The following is a 26676-nucleotide window of genomic DNA, read 5'->3' on the forward strand; positions in this document are numbered from 1 at the left end:
GCCCCGTACTGGGGATGGAGCCCACACTGGAATCGAACCTGGGACCCTTTGGTCCGCAGACCGACACTCTGTCCACTGAGTCAAACCAGCGAGGGCCATAGGCTAATTTTTAGGTTGATAATATTGTATGGCTCGGGAATGATGTTACAAATATCCAAATGGCCCTTGGCAGAAGAAAGGTTCCCCACCCCTGCTTTAGGCTCTTCTTGGCTGTGGCTGTGTCTTAGACTTTCCTTGTTTTATGGCCTTGACAGCTTTGAGGAGAGCGGCTCAGGCATGATATAGGGTGCCCCTCTACAGGAATTTGCCTGTTTTTTTCATGATTAGACTGGTGTTATATGTTTTTGGAGGAAGACCACAGAGGTAATGTGCTATTCACATCATGGCAAGGGTGGATGTTGGCCTTGATCACCTGGCTGAGGTAGGGTCTGTCAGGTTTGTCCGCTGTAAAGTTACCTTCTTCCTTCTCCCTCTCCGTTCTGTCCTCTTTGGAAGGAAGTCACTGTGCGGTCCACACAAGGCCTGAGGAGTTATACTTGACCTCCGGAAGGGAAGAATATTCACATAGATTATTTGGAATTCTTCTGCATGGGTGATTGGCCTGTTCTCCCTCTTTTTCTTTTAAACTTGGAAAACATTTATTTACTTTCCCACATCAGTACTCACTGATAGGAGTAGCTAAATTTTATATCTCCTCAGGAAAACAGCACCATTGAGTGTCTGGTACATCCTGTGGATAACTTCAATCTTAGGTCACAGCGTTAAGAGCTCCTGCTTTGGTCCCATAAGCTCTCTTTGAAATGACCTATCCCTCATTTTTTATTCATTCATTTGCATCAGTATGGACTCATGGGTATTTATTCTAAGCTTTGGGTTATATCCTAATACTACTTTATTTATTTTGTCAAGCAACTCTTGGTCACTGTAGCTTCTCTATACCACCTTTTAGGCCAGAGCTGCACAAGGGACATGGGTGCGGTGTAAAAGGCCTAATGGTACCAAGTTGCCAACTTTGTTTTCCTTTCCTGGAATAAAGGGAAGAAAGGATGCTTCTCTCAACTCATGGGTGAGGGGGCGTGGGTTAAAGACCCCAATTTGGCCCAGCCAGTGTGGCTCAGTGGTTGACCATCAACCTTTGAACCAGGTGGTCATAGTTCGATTCTGGTCAGGGCTCATGCCCAGGTTGTGGGCTCGATCCCCAGTAGGGGGTGTGCAGGAGGCAGCCAATCAACGATTCTCTCTTATCATTGATGTTTCTATCGCCCTCTCTGAAATCAATAAAAATTATATATTAAAAAAAAAAAACACCTCAGTTTGACCCCCAGCCTCCCCTGTTTCCACTTGTCTTCACTAAGCAGCTGTGAGTCAGGGACCTCTGATGGGCGTGGTGCTGTTCTGGGGGAAGGTGTTAATCTCCCTTTTCCCAAAGAGGCTGATCCCATGGATCCCACCTCAAGACTGAAGTGAACAAGTGCTTTACGAACTCCATGCTCAGTTAGCTGTTGGTTGCACTCGGGCCCTGTTCTGGAAGGCTTTTGTGTTCTAAGCCCAGGAGCAAGAAAGGACTAATCCGCCAGCACCCTTGCCCCTTCACACTCCCATTTGGTCCTCCTACCTGCCCTTCTTTCTCTTCTACCCACTGCTAACTCCCCAGCTCTGCCTTTGTAGCTGAGATCTGTGGTCTTCATGCACCTAAACCACCCCCTGCCCCTGGCTGCAGTGCCCTTCCCCGTTCAGCCCCCTGCCCTCGCAGTCCTGGCTGAGGTCCTGGTTTCTCTTGGTGTGCTTCATCTCCCCAAGGTTCTGAGCTCCGAGAAGGCAGGCTGGGTGTCCAGTCACCTGGCCCTGCTCCTTGCCAGAGGAACTGGGCTCCCTGTGAGCTCATGTGTGGGTTGAAGTATAGGTCTTGGGAAGTTAACCCTAAGGACAATTTTTCTGCCCTTAGGAAGTTAAGGCGAGGGACAGGAGACAGAACACATGGTGTCTGGGGACTGAGCTGTAGCCAGAGCACCTCCAGGCCTGGGTGACAGGAAGGTTACAGAGAGGCTGGGAAGGTCGGCACGATCATGGGCCCCACACGCCATGACTGTTGTGCACCTCACAAGGGAGGGGACGCCCACCCCACCTTGGCCCCTCTTGGCCCCACCTGGCCTTGCCAACTCCCAACCCTGGGAACCCAGCTGTGGGTGCTCAGTCCGGGCCGTTGGTGGGGCAATTAAAACGCTGAATGGGTGCCAACAGGGTTAATCACTGCTGTGTTTATAGAGGCGCCTTTCTCTGAGGTTCGCTGAGCCCTCGCTGCGCATGATCTCATTCCTCCTCTGGGATCCCTCACTCTGGAACACCACCAAGAAGCTGGGGCCAGAGTGGGTGAACAGCAGGATAAAGGCAGCGCCGGAAACAGTCCCGGCTGCTGCCACCCACTTGGGCAGGCTGATGAGTGTTTGCTCTGGCAGAGAACAGGGGCCCTCAGTCAATGCACTACACACAAGAGGCCAGCCTGCTCTGTGCCAAGGGCCCCTAAACACCATGTCAAGACCTACTGTGTGCCAGGCCCTGCTGGGACCAGAAACCTAACTGAATAAATAAATTCAGAGCCTCCTCTGGAGCCCACATCCAGCACGGCAGCCTCCCCTCTGCAGTGCACTGGGACAGATGCTTCACAAAGTGCACGGATTGGGAGTGGCCGGTACCGAAAGAGTGGGGGACCTGGCGCTGCTGCAGCGATGTCCCCCAGAGCGGGTGACCTTTGAGGTGGACTTTAAGGAAAGAGTCAGAAGAGAATTCCAAGAAGAGGGAATGGCAGGGAAGGGTGAGGAGCCAGGATGAGAATGCTATGTGATGTGAGGCCAAACCAAGGAACCGGGGCTTAGTTGGAGAGGGGAGGTGTTAGAAGTTGGCAGAAGTTTTCAAGCTAGGAATTAACCATTTTAGTTAGATCGTTCCATTCAGGCAGTGAAGCAGAGGGGTGGTGGCCAGAGGAAGAAACACCTGGTAGGAGGCTGGGCTGGCCCAGGTTAAAGACATTGAGACTGAAAATGTGAGGACAGGAGCTGGGACCTCTCTGTGCGAGGGGACCAGGGAGAGGAAGAAGTCAGAGATAACTGAGCAAGTGCTGCTGCAGAACCAGGGAGGGGAGGAAGTGCAGGGGCCGAGGAGCCAGAAGGAGCCTACAGTCTGAGGAAGACAGACTAGCCACTGCAGCCGAGGCAGGATGGGGCTAGGCCAGCCCGCCTGCGCGCTGAGCTTCCGAGGAGAGCTTCTGATGCAGGGACTGGCATCCCTCCTGCCTCCGCTTGCCTGGCTTTGCCACCACATCCGCTAATGTTATTTCATGGCCTCATTCCTCCCCCTAGAGGCTCCTGGAAGCACAGCCACTTTCTCCTGAGAGTGAATAGGCCCCTGGCTTAAAGGTCTCATGGGTCTGAGTCCCCAGAGTTGCAAGGTCAAGCCCTTGGCCCTTAGGCAGGCATGTGAGCCCTTTTAGGAGCTGGGGTGGGGTGGGGGGACTCGCTGAAGGTAGTTTCTATAGACCATGTTGTCCCCGCTAGGAGGGTGGAGAGAGGCTCACAGCTGTCTTGGCTCTCACCTCAGACCTTGCCAACCCAAGGTGCTCACTCCTAAGAGATGGGAGGATGTGGACCCCGGGGTACAGGGATGGCCTCGTTTGAGGGCTTGCTGGGTATGAGCAGGGGCAGGGGCTGGCCCAACACCTCTGCACCAGGATCAGGACTCTGGGCAAACCGTGTTTACCAGAGACCCGAGGGCCTATTTATAGTCTCAGCTGCTGCTCTCTCTGGGCCACGGGGGAGGGGGCAGGGTGGCTCCTCACAACAAGGGTGTAGTCACTGGCTCTGCCCACCTGCTGCTAACCAGACCCCTGCCCCTTCCCATGGCGGAAGAGACCTTCCCCTTTACCTCCGCCACGCTGCGCTCTCTCCGCCTGCAGCGAGAGTGGCTGGAGTGGGAGGACAGGCGCAGGGCGGCAGCCCAGCTCTGCCGGAGCCAAAGGTGCCCCCCAAGTTCTCTGGCCCGACTGGCTAGGCCTCGCCGCTCCTGCCGAGACCCAGCGGTCCACAACGCCCTGTTCTCCGGCAACCTGCAGCAGGTCCAAGCCCTGTTCCAAGATGAAGACGCCGCCAACATGATTGTGGAGACTGTGAGCAACCAGCTGGCCTGGTCGCCTGAACAGGGTAGGGAGCAGCAGGTGTGGGCAGAAGGGGAGAAAGAGGGAGGGGGGGTGGGGAGAGGGGGAAAGCCCCAACCCCTCCCTCCAGACCATAAACTGTGCTATCCTTTCCCACTGCCCGTTCTAGTTCCCTGCTAAACAGCGATGAGGCATGGTTAGTTGTTAGTGTGTTTTATCAGAATTAAAGTTATATTAACACATTAATTACATAAGAATACAATTATATTCTTATGCAATTTTTTATGAATATATATTCACACATGAATATTTTTTCTTCCACAGAATGAAATTATAATCCATATGCTATTTTTTAACCTGATTTTTTCATGTTACATGTCAGTAACCATAAGTCAACATAATATTTTATATAGGGGCATAAATTCTCCTGTATGGGTATGCCATGATTTATATAACTAGCCCCCAAATAGATTGGAGAGAATCGGTTCCTTTTTAAAAAAATATGTTTTTAATGATTTTTTAAAATATTTTTTATTAATTTCAGAGAGGAAGAGAGAGGGAGAGAAAGAGATAGAAACATCAATGATGAGAGAGAATCACTGATCGGTTGCCTCCTGCACGCCCCCTACTGGGAATTGAGCCCACAACCGGGAATCAAATGGTTCATAGGTGCTTAACCACTGAGCCACACCAGCCGGGCTGGGTTCCTTTTTTTAAAGGCTATTTTAAATAGCAATATCATGAACATCTTTGTGTACTTGCCAGCTGATTTCCTTAGGATCTATTCTGACCAAAGGGTTTGTCCCCTGTAAACCAAATACCTCAATTGAGATTGACAAGAGATTGCCTCCATCCTGGCAGGGTAGCTCAGTTGGTTAGAGCCTTGTCCCATATGCCAATATTTTGGGTTCAATCCCCGGTCAGGGCACATACAAGAATAAATCAATGAATGCATAAATAAGTGGAACAACTAATTGATGTTTCTCTCAAATCAATAGAAGAAGAAAAAAAAGAAAGAAAATTGAAATAAAAAAAAGAGATATTGCCTCCAACCCCACCCATGGATTTGGGGTTCAAAATCCTTGGAGAGCATATGTTCTCACAGTCACCACAGGCTCCAAATTCCTGTTTGGCTTCAACTAATAGAGGTGTGACCCTGCGCAGGGCATCCCTGTCTCATCCTGCAGCATGTCCATCATCCCTCAAATGGCACTTGGCCTTATTTAAATTCTAATAATAAATAAAACATGCTTTATCCAAGCGTTGGGACACCCAGGACTTACTTCGCCATAATGTATAGTAACTTACTGTTGGATATTAGGCATCTATGTCCTTTAGACAAGTCCTTGGCCATTTCTACAATTTGGATCCAACACCAGTCCCATGAACAAACTCTCTCCCGCTCCTCCTTCCCCCACCCCCACCTCTCATCCTCCCAGCCCTCCCCCCTTGCTTCTACCCTCACTTTCATCCCCCCCCTCCCCACCCAGAAGTGTCTTGTCATAGAACTCCAAGCTCATGGCTCCTCCAGCTCTGCTCATTGGCCACTCCCAGGCTCAGCTCCAGGACCTCCTGTTCATAGCTCTCCCCATCCCCAATGCCAGAGCCCCAAGTGAACCAAAAGAGGCAAGAACTCCATCAGCAGCTCAAAGACCCAGATGTTCCCTTAACAGAATTCACCCTCCTTAGTTGCCCTTATGTTTTTTTTTTAATTTATATGATATTAAAGTCTTAACACCAGTACCTTAGAATGTGACCTTATATGGAAATTGGTTCATTGCAGTTGTTTTGTTTTTTTGTTTTTTTAATACATTTTTATTGATTTCAGAGAGGAAGGAAGAGGGAGAGAGAGATAGAAACATCAGTGATGAGAGAGAATCACTGATGGGCTGCCTCCCGCAAGCCCCCCACTGGGGATCGAGCCCGCAACCCGGGCATGTGCCCTTGACCAGAATCGAACCTGGGACCTTTCAGTTCGCAGGCCGACGCTCTATCTACTGAGCCAAACCGGCTAGGGCAGTTGCCCTTACGGTTTTAAAGAGCAATTAATTTTTTTCTATGACACACATACTATGCGTTGTTACAGATTGACAAACTGTTCTAAAAGGCTGTTCTGATTTACTCCCAAATCAGGGCTTGAGTGAGCCCCTCTCCACAGGTACAACCTGGCACAGAGTTTGTGCTCAGCCAGGGGTACAGAAGGAAAACTGGCATCAGCTGTTCACCGCAGCCTGCCCTGCTTCCGGGTCTCACCACCCCCGCCCCCCAATACTGTCTGCTCTCCACAGGGTTCTGGATACTGACCCCCAAGACCAAGCAGACAGCGCCCCTCACGATTGCTGCGGCCCGAGGCTATACCGACTGTGCCCGCCACCTCATCCGTCAGGGAGCTGAGCTGGATGCCCGGGTTGGGGGCCGGGCTGCCTTGCATGAGGCATGTGCCCAAGCCCACTCCGACTGTGTGCGGCTGCTGCTGGCCTTCGGTGCCAAAGCCAATGTGTTGTCTGCGGAAGGCACAACCCCCTTGCACCTCTGTACGGCACCCGAGTCCTTACAGTAGGTGCTCAGGGCTTGAGATGGTTTGGGGAGGGTGTGTGTGTGTGTGTGTGTGTGTGTGTGTGTGTGTGTGAAGCTCACGGCCTGGAGACAGGTCTCATTCTACAGACGAGAAAACAGCCTCAAAAAGGTTTAGTGACTTGTCCAAGATCACATCAGCTACGCCCTGAAGGCAGAAGCCCTGTTGCTTCTGGGACAACCCTGTTCCAACTACAGTCTCTCTTATTCCTTGTGAACCCACTGTAGCCAAATTCCTACCTGTTTTGAGGTAGGCATCAAGAAAGATCTAGCCCTGGCCAGTTTGGCTCAGTGAATAGGGCATCAGCCTGTGGACTGAAGGGTCCCAGATTCGATTCCGGTCAAGGGCACAGGCCCGGGTTGCAGGCTCCATCCCCAGTTGGGTGCGTGCAGGAGGCAGCCCATCAATGATTCTCTCTCTTCGTTGATGTTTCTATCTCTCTCTCCCTCTCCCTTCCTGTCTGAAATTAATAATAATAATTTAAAAAACCCTCAAGGGCTCCTAGGAGACACTCCATAGCCCCATGCTGGGAGCTCTTCTGCTTAGCTCTAGATCAGTGATGGGTCCAGAGTGATCCAAATTTTCCAGCTCTTTCTTGAGTTCTTATGGGCACGTGGTACTCTTTCTAGCAGACTTTATCCTTTTAAATGAAGTGAAAACAGTTTCACTTACTGAAATCCTACCTACCGAGTGAGCTTTTCAGTGTTATTTAAATTTAGTATTTGGAAACAAAATTTAGCCCATGATTAAACTTACCGAGGAAATAAATTCAGTAGTTATGGATGACTGTTTGCTCTTGGCCACTGAGCAAAGTGCCTACTGAACATGCGCACTGAAGGAGAGCTGGAATTCTGGGTATTTGGGGGAAGGACATTTGGTCCTCAGGGTTTCATTGGAGTTGATGGATCTGCTCCTGACTTCCAGTGGCTGCCATTCAGGCTTTTTAATGCTAAATTACTCTTAGTTTAGTTTCATCATCGTTTATTGTGTATTTGGCTTACCCCACAGTGGTTAATAATGAATATTTGCCTGTATGGTGTTCTGGCCTATGATTTTTTCCAGGAACTAGACGACTAAAAAAATGTGCGCCTCCTAAAATCTGCTTTCTGTTGTCCGGTTCTGTTTGTTTGTTTGTTTTTAAATATATTTTCATTGATTTCAGAGAGGAAGGGAGAAGGAGAGAGAGAGAGAAACATCAATGATGAGAGAGAATCATAAATCCGCTACCTTTGCACACCCCGCACTGGGGATCAAGCCCACAACCCGGGCATGTGCCCTGACCGAGAATCGAACTGTGACCCCTGCTTTATAGGTTGACACTTAACCATTGAGCCACACAGGCCGGGCTATTTGTTTTCTTTAGAGTAAAGCGGGGTAGGTGGGTCCCCAAGTGCCTTCTTTTGTTGGAGTGGGTGCGGCTGGTCTGGAAGGGTGGTCTTCCGGTTTGGAGGCAGGAGGAACATATTAGGATTTCTCCTTTTTCTTTTTGACTCACACTCATTAATGTTCTGTGTTTCACGGTGTACACAGTAGTGGGCTTTCAGTTTTGTGTATGTGCGCTCTCCACTCGCCAATGATTCAGAGCCAGGCCTTGAGCTCCCGGTGGGACTGGGGCGTCAGGTGAGACTGGGGAGGGACTGTCTGAGGCCGTGAGGACTAGCGCCCGGGTAGCCACTAACAGGCTGTGTCCTCGGCTGCTCTGTGTTCTTTCTGGGCTGCTTTTTCACGTGAAAACTGAAGATGCTCCTGGTGACTTCCCGCTCTTCCGTCTGTCAGGGGCCTTCTGTGAGCCTGAGGGTGGACACCAGGCCCGCCTTCGGGTGCAGGGGGTGGGAAGAAAGGGGGTAAGGGGTGACAGAGGGCTTCTCCGGCCCGGCCGGGCCTTGGTCCCTCAGGATTTGCCTTGGGACCTGGTGCCCTGCCCCCAGGTGCGCCAAGCTGCTGCTGGAGGCCGGAGCTACCGTCAACGTGGCTGCGAGGGACAGCGAGATGACACCCCTGCACGTGGCGGCGGCCCGCGGCCTGGAGGGGCACGTGGCTCTGTACTTGGCGCACGGAGCCGACGTGGGCCTGCGCACCAGCCAGGGCGAGACCGCGCTGAACGCCGCTTGCGCCGGGGCCGAGGGCCCCAGCGATGGCCGGAAGCACCAGGCTGTGGCGCGCCAGCTCCTGGAAGCCGGGGCTGATGCCCGGGCGGCCGGCCGCAAGCGCCACACGCCCCTGCACAACGCCTGTGCCAACGGCTGCGCGGCCCTGGCCGAGCTGCTGCTGCGCCACGGCGCCTGCGCTGGAGTCTCCAACGCAGCGGGCCACACACCCATGGACTGCGTGCTGCAGGCTGTCCAGGACACCCCCGACTGGGAGCCCGAGGGCCTCTTCGGGGCACTGCTGGACTACGGGGCCCAGCCAGTGCACCCTGAGGTGCGTAGGGAGAGCCTGTGAAAGGAGGGCCCAGTTGGGTGGGGGGGATTGTGCCTGTGGAATTGCCCCACCGCAGGGGACGAGCGGGGGCCAAGAGACTGAGAGCCCACCTTTTGTGGCCAGAGGTCTGTCCCCATCTTGGAAAAGACCGGTGAGGGCTCTGGGGGAAGATATGCAAAGGAGACAAGGGGTCCCGAGGAAGCTAGCTGGGGCCGGGAGGTCGTGGAGCAAGGTGAACTGAGCATGGGAAAGTATGAGAGACTCGGACATTGTCTCTGGATTTGGATCTGCCCCTGGTTGGGAGGGGCATGGTGCCCCTGAGACCCTCTTTCGATTCCTAGATGCTGAAACTCTGTGCCAACCTCCCTCGGGCACTAGAAGTCCTACTTAACGCCTACCCTTGTGTTCCATCCTGTGACACCTGGGTGGAGGCAGTACTCCCGGAGCTGTGGCAGGTACGTCCACCGCAGGGGCACAGATCCAGCCTGGGCTCTGGGGGAGATGGAAAGAAAGGTTGGGCCCTAGGCGTATCCCTCCAGAATGGGCTTCCTGGAGGGAGGGTCAGGAGGGCCCCTGGGCTGGAGGAGGACAGGCAGAGTGAAACCCCTGAATTCTAGGTTCCCTCTACCCCCTAGCAGCTCAGAACAACCTCTAAGTCCACACCCCTCTCCAGGCTCTCTTACCTGCATCCGCGCAGACATTTCTTAGGTATCTCTGACTCCGTGTGCACTGTGCCAGCATCTTTGGAGTGGGGATGGGTGCAGACATGGTGTAGACGGGGCTCTGCAGTGTGGTCCCAACTCCCATGATCCCTGCAGGGCCTCTCTGGCTCTGAATCTGAGTCCTTCAGGATGCATCAAATTTTACATGTTGCAAAATCCTAGAGCCCTACCGCTAGGTAGCCCCCAGTTGGAAGGGCAGAATTAAGGGTACTGGGCCATCTGACCCTGTTCCACTCACGGCCTAGGAGCATGAAGCCTTCTACGGCTCGGCCCTGGCGATGGTGAACCAGCCCAGGCGGCTGCAGCACCTGGCCCGGCTGGCTGTGCGTGCTCAGCTGGGTAACCGCTGCCGCCAGGCTGCCGACCGCCTCCCGCTGCCCCAGCTCCTCAGGGACTACCTGCTGCTGCGTGTGGAGGGGCGCATCCAGTGAGCACCGTGCCAGGCTGCTGCCACAGCTTGTCCTGCTTTCTCCATCCACCTTACTCCCCCCACCCCAACCCTGGACGACCAGACCCTGGGCCTCTGTTTATACTCCACGTCCCTCCACTGACTCCTTGAGACAGCTGCTGACCAACCTTACCTGAGCTTCAGCTCCTCTCTTGGCTGGAAATGTCTGCAGACTCAGACTTCATCCATCTCATCTTTGCCTAAGTGGATGATGCCACAAGCCAGGAGGTGATGATCATTGTTGTAACCCCTCATCTTCTGCCACCAATGTATTTTGAAATCAGTTTCCTATGAAGAATGACAGACTCTGCCTCTAGTTGTACTGCCTCTGCCCAAATGGTCATTGTCATTTGAAGGGAAAACCTCCCTGACTGGTCTTGAAACCCATGCTCTTGAAATCCTTTGTTCCCAGGTGTTCCCCCTCCTTGATGTACCCTCCCCACATTTTTTTTTTCTTTCTCTGATTGAAGCTGATATCCTCAAGACAGCTCAATAGTACTATTTGATCAACCTAGCAGGTAGCCTTCCTTGGTATCATATCTATTTAAAAAAAATTTTTTTTATTGATTTCAGAAAGGAAGAAAGAGGGAGAGAGAGAAACATCAATGATAAAAGAGAATCATTGATCGGCTGCCTCCTGCACACCCCACAATGGGGATCAAGCCCGTGACCCAAGCATATGCCCTGACTGGGAATTAAACCATGACCTCCTGGTTCATAGGTTGATGCTCAACCACTGAGCAACACTGGCTGGTGGTATCTTACCTATTTAAGAGCCTGTGTCCATCTCAACTAGGCTTGAACAGGTATTTCAGTAAATGGTTGTTGGAGGAATAGATACATGATGCCTGGGACCCATTTATGGTTGCACTGTGCTCCCCCCACACCCCAGTGATGCATGGTGTCTGAAACAGTGGTCACCACACTTGTGATCTCTGAGGGTGTGTGACAAGAGGACCAGCCACCAGTTGTCCCCCGCCCCCCTCATTTCCTCTTCTGGTTTCCAGAGTCAAATGTACCACCATTCATCTTTAAGAGGAAGCTTTTCAAGCCAAGCTAGTTTTTATGAAAGCAAATAAATGATTTGTGCACAGTACCAATGTGTGAATGTTGTTAGGTTTTTAAATGAGACTGAGATACCTATCACTCCATGTTTATTTCCCCCACTTTGTCCTCTTCCATGGTTCCCAAATTTTCTGCACTGAGCAGCTGTTACTCTTGTGATAGCAACAAGACCCCATCCCAGCCCCTGAGCCTAAAGCACCCACTGTGGGAGGGAACTGAGGAGGGACCCTGGGATCCCCAGTGCCATTCCCATTTGGAGTCATGTGGTAAAGACAAGCCAGGAGCCCTGGAGTTGGCTTCCTACAGCTGTTGCCCAGGCTCCCCTCCTATGTGGAGTTGTATCTGCAGAGATGCCCTTTGACCAACACAAAGGCAGGCTTTTACCTCCTTATGTAGAGCAACAATCTTTCCTTTCTTGACATTTTCACTTTAATTTCACAGAGCAAAGGCCCAAGAGGAGAGAATGAAATCCTCTTTAGTCCTGGGCCCACGCTGGGAGCCTCCTTCTCAGGGGAGGATGCTGAACTGTCCACCCTCTCACAGCTACAACTACAAGATATCTGTTTAAATAAAACAAAAGATACATGTGAAGATGTATATTATTTGGGGGTAGGGCAAAAGCACAAAAGAAAAGATTAATAGATATGGATACAGAAAAAGCTTAATGAAAACACCAAGTCATAAACACAACTAAAAGGCAAAATATTGGAAAATGTACTGCAGCTAAAAGATTTTATTCCCTTGATCTGTGAGAGAAAGAATAACATCTGTTTTATTATCAGTGTTGATTTGGTGTCTCTACAGTGCATATTAAAACAGTAATATGATATTCCACTAGGTTGGGGGAAATTTTTTTAATGGCAGGAGTATTTTTAAAAATTATATTTTTATTTATTTCTGAGAGGAAGGGAGAGGGAGAGAGAGATCAGCTGCCTCCTGTACGCCCCCTACTGGGATGGAGCCCCCAACCGGGGCATGTACTCTGGGAATCAAACCGTGACCTCCTGGTTCCTAGATTGAAGATCAACCATTGAGCCACACAGGCGGGCCATTTTCTATTTCTTGATCCAAATGCTAGTTCCACCGGTGTGTTCTGTTGGCGAAAATTACCTGAGCTCTTCGCTTATGAGTTTGCCCCTGTTTGCATTATTTATACTTTAATAAATTGTTTACCAGAAAACAACCCAGCACGACTTTAGAAAAAAATTTAATTGCAAAAATCTGGATAAGTTCTTGGAAGCTGAACCTTTTCTTGGGCTCCTGCATTTCTTATGTTCTAAACCGCCCCTGAATCTGTGTCTTCTTTAAAATGCTTTCTTGCATAATTTACCCAAGTCCCACGCTACCTGAGGCCGCATTCTCGGAGCACCGGATAGTAACTAGCCTCCCAGTTTGTCTCCTGACTAGCCCTGAATTCTTGGAGCTCAGAGAGGCCAGACCTTACAGATCCCGCTAACCCGGAACAGTAATAAATCCTATCAGACAGGGAGGCTAGGAGCAGGGCCGGAAGAACAAGATTGGAAAGAGGGAAGTGCTGCTCGGTTCCGCCCAGCGGTGCCAGCCTGCTCAATCTTCCAGACCCGGAACCACGCCCCCTATCAAGCACCGCCCCCAACTCCCTCCTGACCCCACCCCTCAACCCAGGGCTCCTCGGACCCCGCCCACTGGGCGTGGTCCTGCCCCGGGAGGGCCAAGATCCCGCTAACAATGACTCCGCCTCTCCTTCCGCTGAGAAACCTGTCCCTTTTAAAGAATACGTTTACGCCAGCCCGCCTTACGTAGCGTTTGCGTCATCAGTGCAAGGCGGGGAGGCGGGACTTCCTGTCTCTGGTTCTAACAGCTTCCGGGAAAAGCCGGAAGAGACTGGACCCTGGACAGAATCGGGGGTAGCCAGTCCCTTCCCCGGCCCCTACGGAAAGGTGAGTCCATCGGCCGTCCTAGAGAAGTCAAAATACTTGGTCTGGCCGTTTCAGGTGAGGTCCTCTTTCCCTATCCAGGCATAGTACCGGTCCAATCCCTTCTTAATTTCCCATGACTCCCCGCGTACACAAGCCCCGCCCCCAGCCCCCCGGCCCCGCCCCGAAGTTTGAGGGGTGTGGAAGGTTTGTGACCCACTCACCCGATTTTACCCCTCACCGGCTGGGAGACGTGGGCTTGGGCTCGGCGGCTGGGACCAGGCGACCTTTCGGCTCGGGTGGGCCCACGGAACCCTCTCCAGTGCCGCGAGAATAGGACCGCCCAAACGCGGAGCCTTCGCTTCGAGAAAAGGCAGGGGACGCCCCCTCACCGCCCCGTCAGGGTCGCTCACAGGCTGAGGAGAGAGAAGGCCGCTGAGGCAGAAGGCCTGGGGTCTTGCCCGGCCCCCTGCCCACGAAAGTTTCCTGTGTCAGTGCCTGTCTTTTTAGCCTCTTCGCCACAGTTTCCTTTTCTGTAAATCGGTGTTAATGACATTAACCTTCTCACCATCAGGGGTTAGTTGTGGGAGTGATAAATAATTACTACCATTTATTTATTGAACAATTGCAATGTGCCAGGCACTCTAAGTATTTTGCTTCGATAATTTCCCGTCATCTTTAAAACAACTTTATGAGGTAGGTACTGTTTTTAGCAGGGCAATAATGGGATCAGGTTTTTTAAAAATAATCCTCACCTGAGAATATGTTTTTATTGATTTTTAGAGAGAGAGGAAGGGAAAGAGAAAGAAACATCGAGAGGAACACCGATGGGTTGCCTCCCCTACGCGGCCCAACCAGAGATCAAACCTGCAACCTAGTTATGTGCCCTGATAGGGAATCGAACCCACAACCTTTTGGTGTAAGGGACGACGCTCCAACCAACTGAGCCACCCAGCCAGGGCAGGTAGGTACTGTTTTTAACCCCATTTTACTTATGAGAAAGCTGACGTTCTGAGAAAGTTGTCTGAAATTACAGAGCTAGTAAGGGGCAAGACCAGGATTATAAATTAGTGGGTTTTTCCCGGACTCCAGAGCTCATGTATAAATAAGAATGTGGAAACTGGGCAGATGTTGATACATTCCACACATATTTTTTGAGCAACTCCTATGACATGATGGGCACTACAGCACATAGAGAAATACATGTGATCCTTGTCTTCCAGGAGTCTAGTAGAGAGAGATGGACAGATAGATGCATATGAGTTTTATAGTTGCTGTGAGAATAGTCTGGTAATGATAGTCATTAGACTGGATTTGCCCAGGGACAGCGGTGAAAGCAGCAGATCCTCCAAGGGAAAGAGTAGGTACTCCTAGGAGCAAGTCGTGATCCTTGCCTTTCTAAGAAACTGCTGAGGGAGAACCTGCACAATATGAAAAGAGATGGAGGTATGGATTGTGATAGCTATTTTGGGAGTTTTCCAAATCTGTTCTACTCTGGTAGTGGTTTTTTTAGTTGTGAGCCTATAGTGATCCAATAGGGTGGTATGTCTGATGTCTGTCCTGCTTTGCTCCCCAGAGCTTGTCAGAAAACATTCATAGGACGCAGACACAATGCCTGCTGTATAGTGTTTGCTGATAACCTCTATCGGGCCTGTGAAGTTTTCTGACTCTTTTTGTCCCTTTGGGGAGATCTGACTATGGTTTTTTTTGTTTAAATATGTTTTTATTGATTTCAGAGGGAGGAAGGGAGAGAGAGAGAAACATCAATGAGAGAGAATCATTGATCGGCTGCCTCCTACATGCTCTTACTGGGTATCGAGCCCGCAACCTGGGCATGTGCCCTGACTGTGACCACCTGACTCCTGGGTTGACACTCAACCACTGAGCCATATTGGTTGGGCTGACTCTACTTTTGATGATAAATTGATTTTCTTGGGCTCTTGATGCCTGGACCTAGATATGTGACCATGAGATAGGTTCTTTTATTTCCTTTTTTTTTTTTTTTTTTTTGAGATGGGGTTTTAAATGAGACAGTCTGGCGAGAGTGGTTGCAGTATGCCTCCAAAGGGGCTCCAAAATAAAACACAGGCTATTTGGTCTCTCTGAGGCCGCCTTGGAGGCTCTTCAAAGAGGCACAGTTGCTTGACTAAGTGATAGAAGTCCTAGAGAAACTCAGGGCTCAAAGAAGCAAATGTTTTCCCCAGCTACCAGAAAAGCAACAAGCAATTGCAGCAGTAACAAAGCTGTAAGGTTTTCCTTATGATCCATGTTCATTGGATGGTTGGATTGTGAGAGAGGAAGGGTGTGGAACTTGAGTTTCACAATAGAGATAAAGGGTAAGTCCTTAGCTTTAGGTTGGGAGTTCAGTGTTAGGAAGGTTTCCCCTTCTGCAGGACAATGAACTCCATTTTCTTTCAGGGCTGGGTTAGTTAGAAGCGAAACAAACTAGAAACCGGATTACGCTCTAGCCAATTTGGCTCAGTGGATAGAGCGTCGGCCTGCGGACCAAAGAGTCCCGAGTTCGATTCCAGTCCAGGGCATGTACCTTGGTTGTAGGCTCCTCCCTGGCCTGGGCCCTGGTTGGGGCACATGCAGGAGGTAACCAATTCATGTGTTTCTCTCGCATCGATGTTTCTGTCTTTCCCTCTCATCCACTTGCTCTAAAAATTAGTGGAAAAATATCCTTGGATGAGGATTTAAAAAAATAAAAAGAAACCTGGTTACAACCCCACAGGCCCTGCTGATGTTATCCCCCTTTGTTCCTGCAGTGTGGACCCCGTCAGCAGCCAGGCCATGGGACTCTCTGATGTCACCCTTATTGAGGGTGTGGGTAATGAGGTGACTGTGGTGGCAGGTGTGGTGGTGCTGATTCTAGCCTTGGTCCTAGCTTGGCTTTCTACCTACGTAGCAGACAGCAGTAGCAACCAGCTCCTAAGCACTATTGTGTCAGCTGGCGACACATCCGTCCTCCACCTGGGGCATGTGGACCATCTGGTGGCAGGCCAAGGCACCCCAGAGCCAAATGAACTCCCCCATCCATCAGACGGTAATGATGAGAAGGCTGAAGAGGCTGGAGAAGGTGGTAGAGACTCTACAGGGGATCCTGGAGCTGGAGGTGGTATTGAGCCCAGCCTTGAGCATCTGCTTGACATCCAAGGCCTGCCCAAAAGACAAGTGGACCCAGAGAGCAGCGGTCCAGAAGCCCCTCTGAGATCTGAGGATAGCACCTGCCTGCCTCCCAGCCCTGGCCTCATCAATGTGCGGCTCAAATTCCTCAATGACACAGAGGAGCTGGCTGTGGCCAGGCCAGAAGATACTGTGGGTACACTAAAGAGGTGAGTGAGCTGAAAAGTGGGAGACTTTTAATAAGCCATGTCCCCAATTTTTCCCCATTGCCCTGCTTTGTTGGTTCAGACCTGTTTGTCTTCTCATTCTTGCTTCTTTCCTTCTCTTTCATCTTAACAGTAAATACTTCCCTGGACAAGAGAGCCAGATGAAACTGATCTACCAGGGCCGCCTACTGCAGGACCCAGGCCGCACACTTCGTTCCCTGAACATTACCAACAACTGTGTGATTCACTGCCACCACTCACCTCCAGGGTCAGCTGTTCCAGGCCCCTCAGCCTCCCTGGCCTCCTCAGTCACTGAGCCCCCCAGCCTCGGTGTCAGTGTGGGCAGCCTCATGGTGCCTGTGTTTGTGGTGCTGTTGGGTGTGGTCTGGTACTTCCGTATCAATTACCGCCAGTTCTTCACAGCACCTGCCACTGTCTCCCTGGTTGGGGTCACTGTCTTCTTCAGCTTCCTAGTATTTGGGATGTATGGACGATAAGGACATAGGGAGAAAAATGAAAGGCACGGTCTTCCTCCTTATAGCCTCCCCCTTTCCTGGCCAGAGCTGGGCCCAATGGCCTGGGAGGGAGGGATGGAAAGGATATGGTGGGTTCTCTTCCATAGGACCAAGGGTCCCGAGGCCGGTATGGGGCCTCCCCTTCATGTCCACGAGGGTAGACATCCCCTCTGTGCAAGCACAACTCAGGTAGAAACGAGGATGTCATCTTCCTTCTTTTTAGGGTCCTGAAGTTCAGAGCCACCCTGGTGGCCCAGCTCAGTGGGGAGCCTGGGCTCTGAGGATTTTCTCCTGTGACCCTAACTCTTCCCATTGTCCTGCATGTTTGTTCCTCAGCATTCAGGGCCGCCTGCCAGGGCAGTGTAGCATGGCCCCAGCATAATTCTGTAGGAAGCCTGGAGTATCTTCCAATTCCTTAGTGGAATATCCATCTTTTGACTGAAATCACAGGCAGGAATGAAGGTTGTCAGCTTGTCCTATAGGCACCTAGCTGCCGTCTCCCTTCCCTCTTTACCCCTGTAGCAGGAATAGAGTGTTCTCCATGTTCTGGACAGTTTCCAGTGGTTTTTTTCAAAGCACTTTGCTTGCATTCTTTTTTTTTTTTTTTTTAATAGTCCTTTATAGAGCTCTGTCAGGAAGGGGATTGGGGCACAAAGCCAAGCCCCCAGCATTGGGAGAGGCCAGGCCACAGCTGCTGCTACCCTAGGCCTAAGGGTGTAAGCAAGAAACAGCTCTGGCTCTCAGCCAGTGACCTGCACTGCCCAGCTCCAAGGAGCTCTGGGTATGGAGCACTATGCCCCAGGCCCTTGTCTCTGGGGCTGTTGGATGGAGGGCCAGTGTCTGTGACTGAATAAAGTTCCATTTTGTGGCTATGGAGCTTCCTTCTGTGACATTAAGAGAATGGCTTTGCTCTGCCTCCAGCAACATGGTAATGAGGGTGGGTAGGCCCAGCTACCAACGGGAGATGCAGTTTATTTACACCAGCAGCCATGAGGGGCAGGGGAAATACACAGCGTTTACAAAGTTAGCTACCTGTACAAGATGGATTACATATGCAAAAATAAAAATCTCAAGACCACAGGACAGCGTGAGCCCCCACCCCCCTCCCCCAATGACCCCAGCATGCGGTAATGCCAGGCGGGTGGCCCCTGGGCATGCGGGGGGGAGTGATGCATGGAAGGAAAAGCCACCGGCCATGGAAATTAGTACAGAACCCCCCACACACACTCAGACACATGATAGGATACAGGGTGGACGACACCTAGCCAGGGTGGGAAGGATGGGAATTGAAACCCACACAGCCTGCTGTTAGAGGGAGGGGACTGGGGAGCTCTTAGCCCCTGTTCAACTACATGGTAGGGGGGCATACTCTCCTGGGAAGGACAGGGTAGGGATTTGTTCTCAGGGTCCCAGTTGGACCAAGCCCATCTCTTACCCAGCTTGGGCAGGGGGCTCTGCCCTGAGGTGGCCTGAGGAACAAAAGGGAAGTGGATGTGGACAAACCCGTTCCCAAACTACTTCCCACTTCTCTCTCCTCCAACCAGAAGGGGAGAATGGGAGAGGCCAGAGGGGAAAGGGTATATTAGGGCCTGAACTGCAGCTGCCTCTCAGAAGGGAGAATGGCCCCTGGCCTTCCTCCCTTCACCTTCAACCTACTTCCAGGCCATCATTTGGAAGCAGGCTGGAGGCTGGCTGAGATCCTCCTTTACCTCTGGCTTCCCCTCAGAGGGAGAAGACTGGGGGCGGGAAATGGGGTGTGGGGTAGGGTGTCAAGAACAGAGGAGCCCAGGCCCCATAATTTATTCTAACTCCTGACAAAATTTGTTTGGCTTCTTGAAAAATAATCACAATTCTTGGGTTAAAAACAAATTTGCAACCAGGCATCAGCCACAAGTAGAACCATCCCAGGGGGAGGTTGGGGTTCCAGACAGGGTACTACAACCCCATCTATGTTGCTCCCTTAACCCTCTAGGATCCCTAACCCAAATCAGTCCAACAAGTCCTGGGTACTACTACCCAATGTGGGATAACTCCTCCTGGGAGGAGGGCAGGGGACACATCCAGCAAATGCCAGAGAACTTGGCTTAGGGTCAACTCCACCTGTGTCAGTCAGCTCTGCTCCCAGCCCAGTCTGCATTCCTCCAACTCAGCTCCTGGGAGTGATGGTGCCCGCATGGAGGTGGGATTGCACATCTCTTTAGGATGTAGACCAGGCAGGTGGGCACACTGGCATGACAGTCCACAGAAGGGCAATGCCTAGACATGATATCCCTTCCCCTCTACTGATACCCCAGAGCACAGAGACTACCCTCTTCCCACCCCACTCCTAGCAAAGGGGAAGAGGTAAAGATCAGGATTTTCCTCAGAGCCCCAAACCACAAGTACAGAATAAATAACTTAAAAGCGGCTAAGGAAGGGGAAACAGGGCAGGCTTTGGAGGCAGGAGCATCGAGAGGAACTGAAGCTGGTCAAGGTGGAAGAGGGGGTAGCAAGCAGCAGTTGGGAACATGGGCTGCCCTGGAAGGCCAATGGGGCAGGGTAGGCAGGAGGAACATGGGGCCACCCCAGGAGGGTGAGGCTGAGCCCCTTCCTGGGGCAGGGAATGAGGTAAGAAAACATTTCAAATAAAGCAGCACCGTTCCCTCTCACCTTGGGGCCCCACTCCTCACCAGCCCTGGATCAGGGAGAAAAGGTAGGGGGAGTCATTTTGATACACAACTCCCTCTTCCTCCCTCCCCTGGCCCAGTCTTTGAAGCTGTAGAGGCTGGAGGCCCTTTCCTGGCACCCAACAACAAAAGGACAGCTCCTGCTGCTGAGGAGGCCCATGGGGACTGAGGGGAAAGGGCTGCCCCTGTGAGGGGCAGGGAAGGCAGCGGCAGTTCTGGACGCCTACCTCAGCAGACAGCTCACTGTGCCTGCCTACCCCTGGGATTTGGGGCATTTGATAGGATTCTGCACACAGACAGGACATGCCCAGCCCTGCCCCTCAGCTCCAAGCACCGGACCCATTCACATTGCTGAGGGCAGCTGGGGGAGGCCCCCTCCAGGCTCAGCTTCTAACCCACAGCCTCCCAGGTAGCCACAATGCTCCTCGGCAGGGCTTAGTCCAGTTCCTGGGTTGGGGGGCAGGCAGTGCCCTGGCAGAGTGCCCAGGTCAGGCCCCTGGCCTAGCTGGACATCCAGTAACTCACAGAATAAATATGAAAACCGCCTCCCCACCAAACTTATGTCCAAGGCATAGTATGTCCAGGTCTGAGTCCTGCATGCCGAGGGGTCGTACTCCTCGCAGAGGATCCTGACACCCCCCAGGGGCGCATAATTGGATCCTCTGCCTGCCGGGCCCACCAAGCTTCCCAAGCCCAGACCCCCAACAGCCGTCCATTTGCCAGGCTATGCCACCTGGGTGGGGGTCGGGAGAGAGGGCTCTGCTTAGCCAAAGGCTATCCCTTGCACCCAAGTCAGTTGATGTCATCGTAGATGCTGGGCGTTGGGGGTGCCGGTGGCTTTGGCTTTTTCTTCTTGTTAGAGCCCAGGCCGGAGGCAGTCCCTACCAGGCTCAGATGGGATTTCTTTTTCTTGGTTTTCCGTGACTCAGAGCTGTTGGTACCTGAAGAGAAAGAGGCACAAGGAATGAGGGCAAGGTTGTGGCAGAACACAAGATGCCCCCACTCCTTTGCTTTGGACCCAGCTGGATCACCTACCTAGACCCCATCCCTGATTCTCACTCGTCTTGGAGGAGCCTGAATCAGAGGGTGAGAGATCGGAGGAGCCATCCCACTGAAGCCGGCTGATCAGGGCCTGGCTGTCAGTCATGTCAAAGCTGTCATTATCCAGGGAACTCTCGACCTCTGGAAGGACACTGGAAAGGGGATGGGCCAGAGAAGAGCTTTACAGATACCAATTATCATCCTGACTTTTCAAAACCCACAACCCCTCTTGGAGGGTCACTTACGCGGAGGGTCCAAGGAAGTAAATCCGCACGGCTCGCCGCTGCTCATCCGTATGCTGGGGGCAGCGCAGGGACCTGGTGGGGAGAGAACGATCAGACCCCAACAAGGCAGGAAGGCTCTAAGGTGAAGCCCCTCCCCTCAGCAGAGGTGGGAGGGATGGACAATAGGGAAGGGATGAACAGAGAGCCCCCAGATTGTGGCCTAAGGCCTGATCATTAGAGGAGGGGAGGAGAAGGGTGGGAGTCCCTTTGCTCAAGTCCAGGGGTACTCCCAACCCATGCCCAGGGTGAGTGCAGGAGGGCCCCTGGCCCCCTTTCTAGGTTCTGAGCTCACCTTGTGCACATCTTCTTGGTGTGTTCAGAAATCACCCCACATTGCTGGAAGAGGAATATAAGCTGAAAGGAGGGATGGAGGAGAACCTACTCTAGACACTAGATGTTTCCTTCTGTATAAATGCTAGATGACACATGCAGAAATGGCCCCAAGGTGTCCAGAGCAGACGGCCCCAGACACCATTGGCCAGGAAACCTAACTCCAGAGAAGAACTATATGGCCCTGATTGCTATGTCACCAGCTTTCTCCCGGGCCTTGACCACTGCCTGTGGCTTCAGCCCACTCCCAAAGGTCTCCCCTTTCCTGGTTCCTCACCGTGGTGAGCAGGCTACGCAGCTCCTCCGGTCCCAAGGTCTCGTAGCTGATCCCAGCTGAGCTGTTATACTGGGGGAGAACCAGAGGTACAGGTTAGAGAAGCAGCAGCCAAAGAAAAGAGGGTGGGGATGGGGTGCAGCCCAGTCCCTCTAAGACTTCCCAGCAGTTTTTCAATGATTCTTTCCATCCCACCTGCACATGGTGAGGGGCTGGGGCCCAGAAAGAACATAAATATGCAAGATCTAAATACCCCATTGAGTGCTTCTGGCTGTCAGCATTCTGATCCCCACTTGTCTAAATCCCACCCAACCCACAACAAGGAAAATGAGAGGGAACCTAAGAGGGGCAGCCCCCACTCACTCACCTTAAAAGGATCCGAATTGCTAAGTTCCCCTGAAGAAGAAAAAAGAAGGGGAAGGGTGTTTGATGCAGAGGTACAGACAGAGAACCCTGAAAATAACCAGAGAGGAAGTGGGGGTGACAGAAGGATCACAGGCCCTCCCTCGAGACCCCTGTCCCCCAAGCCTCCCACCTCCCACCCTCCAGCAATGAATCCCAGAAAACACAGCTAGAATCACTAAAGTTATCACAGCCCCACTTACCATTTTTGTGTTTTAAAGACTTGGATCTTCGAGGGGAATTGGGGTTCTGGAATGGGAGATACCATAGCTTTGGGGAAAGGGTAACGATAAGGGGGAGCCGAGAACCCAGGGAAGGAAAAAAGATTTGACAAAGAAACATCCTCAAATTTCTACTCTTTCTACCCATTTCCACCCCCATCCTCCCAAAGCCTCTGCTGCCCTCCTGCCCACCACAGACACCCTCATCCCAGAACCCAGAGGTACCCAATGACCTCAGACTTGAGTCAAGACACCCGAGGACTCCCTGCCCAAAGGGGAGGGTATCTGTCCTTTGCCCAAATTTCCCTCATGCTTGCCCCGGCTCTCACCTTGTCTGATTTTCTCTTCTTGGCTGTGTAGGACAAAAGGATAAAGGGCAGGGTCACTTTAAGTTCCCAATCTAAGGGCACCGAAAGAAAAGTACAAAACTACATTCTCTGCCCTCATTCAAGATAACAAAATGTAGTTTTGTTACCCAATTCCCTCTGGCCCACCTTACCCCCAATGCCCTCCAAGTTTCCCCAGATGCCCAAACACCTTTTTTCTCTGAGCCATAGGACCAGTCGTTGTCATTGATGTCATCATTATCCTCTTGGTCACTCTCAGACTTGTTCATGCTGTTGCTATTGGCAATCCTGACAAAGGTAGGAAAGAGAAAGGCCAAGGCTGCCACCTCTCTCTTACCCCCATATAGTGGAGCATCTGGGGCCAAGCATGACCCACCCACCCTCTGTACCCTACAAATGCCCCCAAGGGACTACACCATGTTATAAGCTGCAAATGATGAGCAGCTCTGGTTTCACCAGGAGGAGAAGCCCTCACCGGCGGTTGGCGATTCGACTGCTGTTCCGACCCATTCCTAGGCACTTCTCCAGATGGGGAGCAAAGCGGGAAGCGGCAATGCTGCGACTGCAATTGGGGCAAACACACTCCTTGCTCTTCCACTGGTTGAAAACCTGTCCAAAGATGTCCAACCCCGGCTGGTCCACGATCTCTGGGGACAGGAGAGGCGTGGCGATCAGGGTGGGCATTCCCACCCATGGCCTCTTCCAACTCCCTGCCTAAGCTCACAGGAGCTCCAGGCTCTACGTGTGATGTGATTTCCAGAGGAACCTCCAAGCACTACCAGGACTGCTCTCTTCAACCCTGAAGCTCACCAAAATCCTTCATGCTATCAGGATCCGTGTCGTCCAGGAAGAAGTAGCCACACTTGACAGCCCGGTGTACCTCAAAGCAGAATCCCAAACAAGAATCCTCGACCAGGTCAGCGTATATCTCCTGAGCGATGGCCTGGGTGTAGGGGAGAGCATCCACAGTCACGAGAGTCACAGCCCCGTGGACTGAAGCAACTCTCACCAACCAAATCTCTTGCCAAATGGGCCTGGCCAAAAATAATGCTTTCTTTGCCATTTCTCCCATCTTGACTTCGCCTTCTTTCTTCTGAATCCTTGGGCCTTTTCAGCTGGCCCTACTCCATTTAAGGAACAAGGCTGACTACCCAAATTCCTCTTTGGTTTGGATGTCAGATATAACAACGTAGAGATATCAAGAGAAAGAACTAGAGGCACACGTGGGGGAGCCCTCACCTCTAGTTTGCTGTTATCCAGGCCAGACAAAGACATTTCCTCCATTTTCATTTGTAAACTCTTGTGGAGACGGCGCTCTGACTGCTCATAGCACAGCGGGCGGCAACACGGCTGCACACATGGGAGTGGGGGTGTTGGTATGAGTCCAAGGCACCTCTGAACATTGCCACCTCCCCTCCATACCTCGATGCCCAGAGCTTAATCCTGGCATCAGGATATACCCCCCCTAAGGCCTAGGCTCACTAAGTCTGGATGGTCCTTCAAGGCCTGAAACCCAAAGACGGCCTTCCCAGGCCTTAACTCAGGCCCTGGCTCTACTGCTAATCAGAGTCTGGGTCTATAGGAGGCAGCAGCTCACCCCAGGTCCCCAAAACTCAAAACCCTCTTTGATACCCATGGTGCAATGCAGCAGGGGGAGGAGAAGGAACTCTAAGGCCCCATAGGGTGTGGCAAAGAACTGCACAGACTCCTAAATACACCCCCCCCCCTTTCCCCAGGCTCTCCTTAAGAGTCACCTCTGCTTTCAGCCAGGATGTCCACTTGGGGGGGTACTGCTACCAGAAGTAGGAATGGCCCTAAGACCCTACAACCTTCACCCCAATGACTTCCCTTGAAACAAGCCTTCCACTGTAGGAGGGAAGCAAAGTCCACAGAAACCTAGAGCTAAAGGGGCATTTCTAGTCACCATGAGCAAGAGGGGGTAGAGCCCGGTGGGATGACATGCCAGGAGTGGGCACTCCCCTTACCTGTTCTTCTTTTAGATAACCACCCTCCCTCCCTCAGGATCTGCCCGGAAGTCTCTCCAAGAGCCCCAAAGTCCAGGAATCCCCACCAAAGGCTTCAGAAACAGCGCCCACAGTCCGGGGCCCCTCGGAACGGTGGGTACGAGTTTAAGGAGCAGCCGGCCTAGAGCGGGGTGGGGACTGACAAATGAGCCAGGGGCACTTGGGAGGGTAGGGGGCCGGGCCTCGGCTCGTCCCCCGTCCCTGCGGCACTGCTGCTGCATCATACCGACTGGGGGAGGAGAGCCGAGCCGCCGGAGGGCCGGCGCCGGTCCGGGACAGACCGACCCTCAGAGAGTGGACAGAGTGGGACGCCTCCCGGCCCCTCTCCTTTCCCACCCGCCGACAGCCCCGGCCGGCCGGGAAGAGGAGTCCGGGAGGGTGTCTCTATTGTCCCGGGGGCTGGGGCCTGGCTTCCTAACAAAGGCCCCGCGCCCCCTCCCCGGCCGGCCCTGCCCCGCCCCGCCCAAGGGGGACCCAGACAGGGGGAGAGCAGGGGCCCCCGGCCGGGCCGGGAAGCCGGGGGAAGCCGGGCGTTTCCGCGTCGGCCCGGGGGGAGGGGAAGGGGCGCTGACCCAGACCTGGGGGGGAGGGGGCCCAAGCCCCGCCTCGGACCCCGCCCCCCGCCTCCCGCAGGCCCCTCCCCCGTCCGTCTCCGTCCCGTACTTACCCCGCCCGGGGGGCCGCGCCGGGGCCCGGCGGCCTCTCAGGGCCGCGTCCTCCGGCGACGGCGGCGGCGGCGGCTGCTCCGGAGCCCCATGTCCGTCGGTCCGTCCTCGCCTCTCCCCGGGGCCCAGGGCCCGGGGCCGGAGGGTCGGGCCGCCCCCCCGCCTCGCCGCCTCACCGGGCGGCCATGGCCCCTTCCCCTCCCTTCTCGTCCCGTCGCCGCCTCCTCCTCCTCCTCACCTCACCCCGCCCGCGCGCAGTCCGCGCGCCGTCCGCGCGCCCCTCCCCCCGCCCCCCACTCCAGCCCGCCTCTCCCGGGCGGGGGGTGCGGCGCGAGCCCAGAGCGCGCGCGCGTGCCGCGACCGGAGGATGGATGGATGGAGCAGGCGAGAGCGCGAGCGTGCGCGCGCGCGCCCCTCTCCCCCTCCCTCCGCGCGGGCTCGAGGCCAAGCGCGAGCGCGCTCCAACCTCCTCCTCTTCCTCCTCCCGCCCCTCCTTAACACCCCGCCCCCGCCCTCCCTTCCTCTTCCTTCTTTCGCTTTCGCGCGCCCAGCGATGGCTCGCGCCTGCTACTAGGGCCCGAGCGCGTGCATCTGCCCCGCGGCCGCAGCTCGGCAGCATTTGCTCCAGGGGGCGGAGACCGAGCGGGGAGGAGGGGCGCCACGCCGCCGGCCAAAGTACCGGCGGATGGGGACGGGGGCGGGGCTGGGGGCGGGGCCTTCTGGAGTCACCTCGGCCAATCGTCGTCTCGCCTCGGCCGGGCCGGCCCAATAGGTTGGCGGTGAGTGGGGCGGCGTTCAAGGTGAGGTGCGCGGTGCGTTGGGGGCGGAACTTTGTGCCGTCCCGGCCGGCTCCGGGGCGGGGGCAGCGGGTGGCGTCTAAAGAGAGCGCCGGCTCCCAGCCGAGCCTGGGACGCCTTCCGGCCCGGGCTCCCCCGCCCTTCCCTCGGGGCTCCTGGCTCGCGCCCCCAAACCTGGCATTGACGCTTAAACGTGCAGCCACTTCTGTGAAGAGGCCAGAGTTAAAGTGGGGCGCAATTAGCCCCTCAGGGCAAGCGAAGCCGTGGAGCTGAAGGGGCTCGTCTGAACCTCCGTTCCCCCTGTTTCTGGATGTATCTCGGCTTCCTCCAGGCCTGCGGACCGACAAACACCTGAAATGAGGGTCCTCCAGTGAGGGCGGGGGCCGATCTTTGCGGTTCTGAGCAGAGCGTCCTCCCCGCCCTCATCCTAATATAGATCCCACACCTGCTCGCTTTTCCTGCTTCCGGAACCCACGCTGGACCCCACCCCCCCACCTCGTAGACT

At 53.5% G+C, this 26676-nt stretch overlaps 3 protein-coding genes and 1 non-coding gene across 12 annotated transcripts; 2 read left to right on the forward strand and 2 right to left on the reverse strand.

Moving 5' to 3' along the window:
• Positions 1-683: 683 nt before the first annotated feature.
• LOC114234437 (small nucleolar RNA SNORA25) lies at positions 684-807 on the reverse strand. The gene has a single exon (XR_003620638.2). It is a non-coding gene; the product is annotated as a small nucleolar RNA SNORA25 (small nucleolar RNA).
• A 3085-nt stretch (positions 808-3892) lies between these two features.
• Positions 3893-10296, forward strand: ASB16 (ankyrin repeat and SOCS box containing 16). Its single transcript, XM_008149277.3, has 5 exons — positions 3893-4193; positions 6436-6703; positions 8651-9143; positions 9485-9598; positions 10111-10296. The coding sequence occupies exons 1-5, from the start codon at positions 3893-3895 to the stop codon at positions 10294-10296; spliced, it is 1362 nt and encodes a 453-aa protein (XP_008147499.2).
• Positions 10297-13197: 2901 nt separating this feature from the next.
• Positions 13198-17990, forward strand: TMUB2 (transmembrane and ubiquitin like domain containing 2). Of its 5 annotated transcripts, none has more exons than XM_054709927.1 (4): positions 13198-13297; positions 14057-14237; positions 16042-16608; positions 16739-17990. In XM_054709927.1, exons 3-4 carry the CDS (start codon positions 16067-16069, stop codon positions 17100-17102), a joined length of 906 nt encoding a protein of 301 aa, XP_054565902.1. In that variant the 5' UTR covers positions 13198-13297; positions 14057-14237; positions 16042-16066; the 3' UTR covers positions 17103-17990. The 5 variants fall into 5 exon arrangements, with proteins under 5 accessions (XP_054565902.1, XP_008147498.2, XP_028012935.2 ...); XM_054709926.1 differs by lacking the exon at positions 13198-13297 and adding an exon at positions 13484-13969; XM_008149276.3 differs by lacking the exon at positions 14057-14237 and having other exon boundaries at positions 13198-13351.
• An 82-nt stretch (positions 17991-18072) lies between these two features.
• Positions 18073-25732, reverse strand: ATXN7L3 (ataxin 7 like 3). 5 transcript variants are annotated; one of them, XM_028157120.2, is made up of 13 exons: positions 25377-25732; positions 23925-24035; positions 23496-23628; positions 23161-23332; positions 22876-22973; positions 22668-22738; positions 22321-22387; positions 22083-22168; positions 21719-21787; positions 21404-21447; positions 21073-21144; positions 20822-20979; positions 18073-20727 (listed from the first exon to the last, which is right to left on the reverse strand). In XM_028157120.2, the coding sequence occupies exons 2-13, from the start codon at positions 23973-23975 to the stop codon at positions 20579-20581; spliced, it is 1170 nt and encodes a 389-aa protein (XP_028012921.1). In that variant the 5' UTR covers positions 23976-24035; positions 25377-25732; the 3' UTR covers positions 18073-20578. The 5 variants fall into 5 exon arrangements, with proteins under 5 accessions (XP_028012921.1, XP_028012930.1, XP_008147496.1 ...); XM_028157129.2 differs by having other exon boundaries at positions 22321-22366; positions 22668-22690; positions 25377-25730; XM_008149274.3 differs by having other exon boundaries at positions 22083-22111; positions 22321-22366; positions 22668-22690; positions 25377-25728.
• Positions 25733-26676: the final 944 nt, after the last annotated feature.

This window comes from Eptesicus fuscus, chromosome 20, assembly GCF_027574615.1.
Source record: "Eptesicus fuscus isolate TK198812 chromosome 20, DD_ASM_mEF_20220401, whole genome shotgun sequence".
Lineage (NCBI taxonomy): Eukaryota > Metazoa > Chordata > Mammalia > Chiroptera > Vespertilionidae > Eptesicus > Eptesicus fuscus.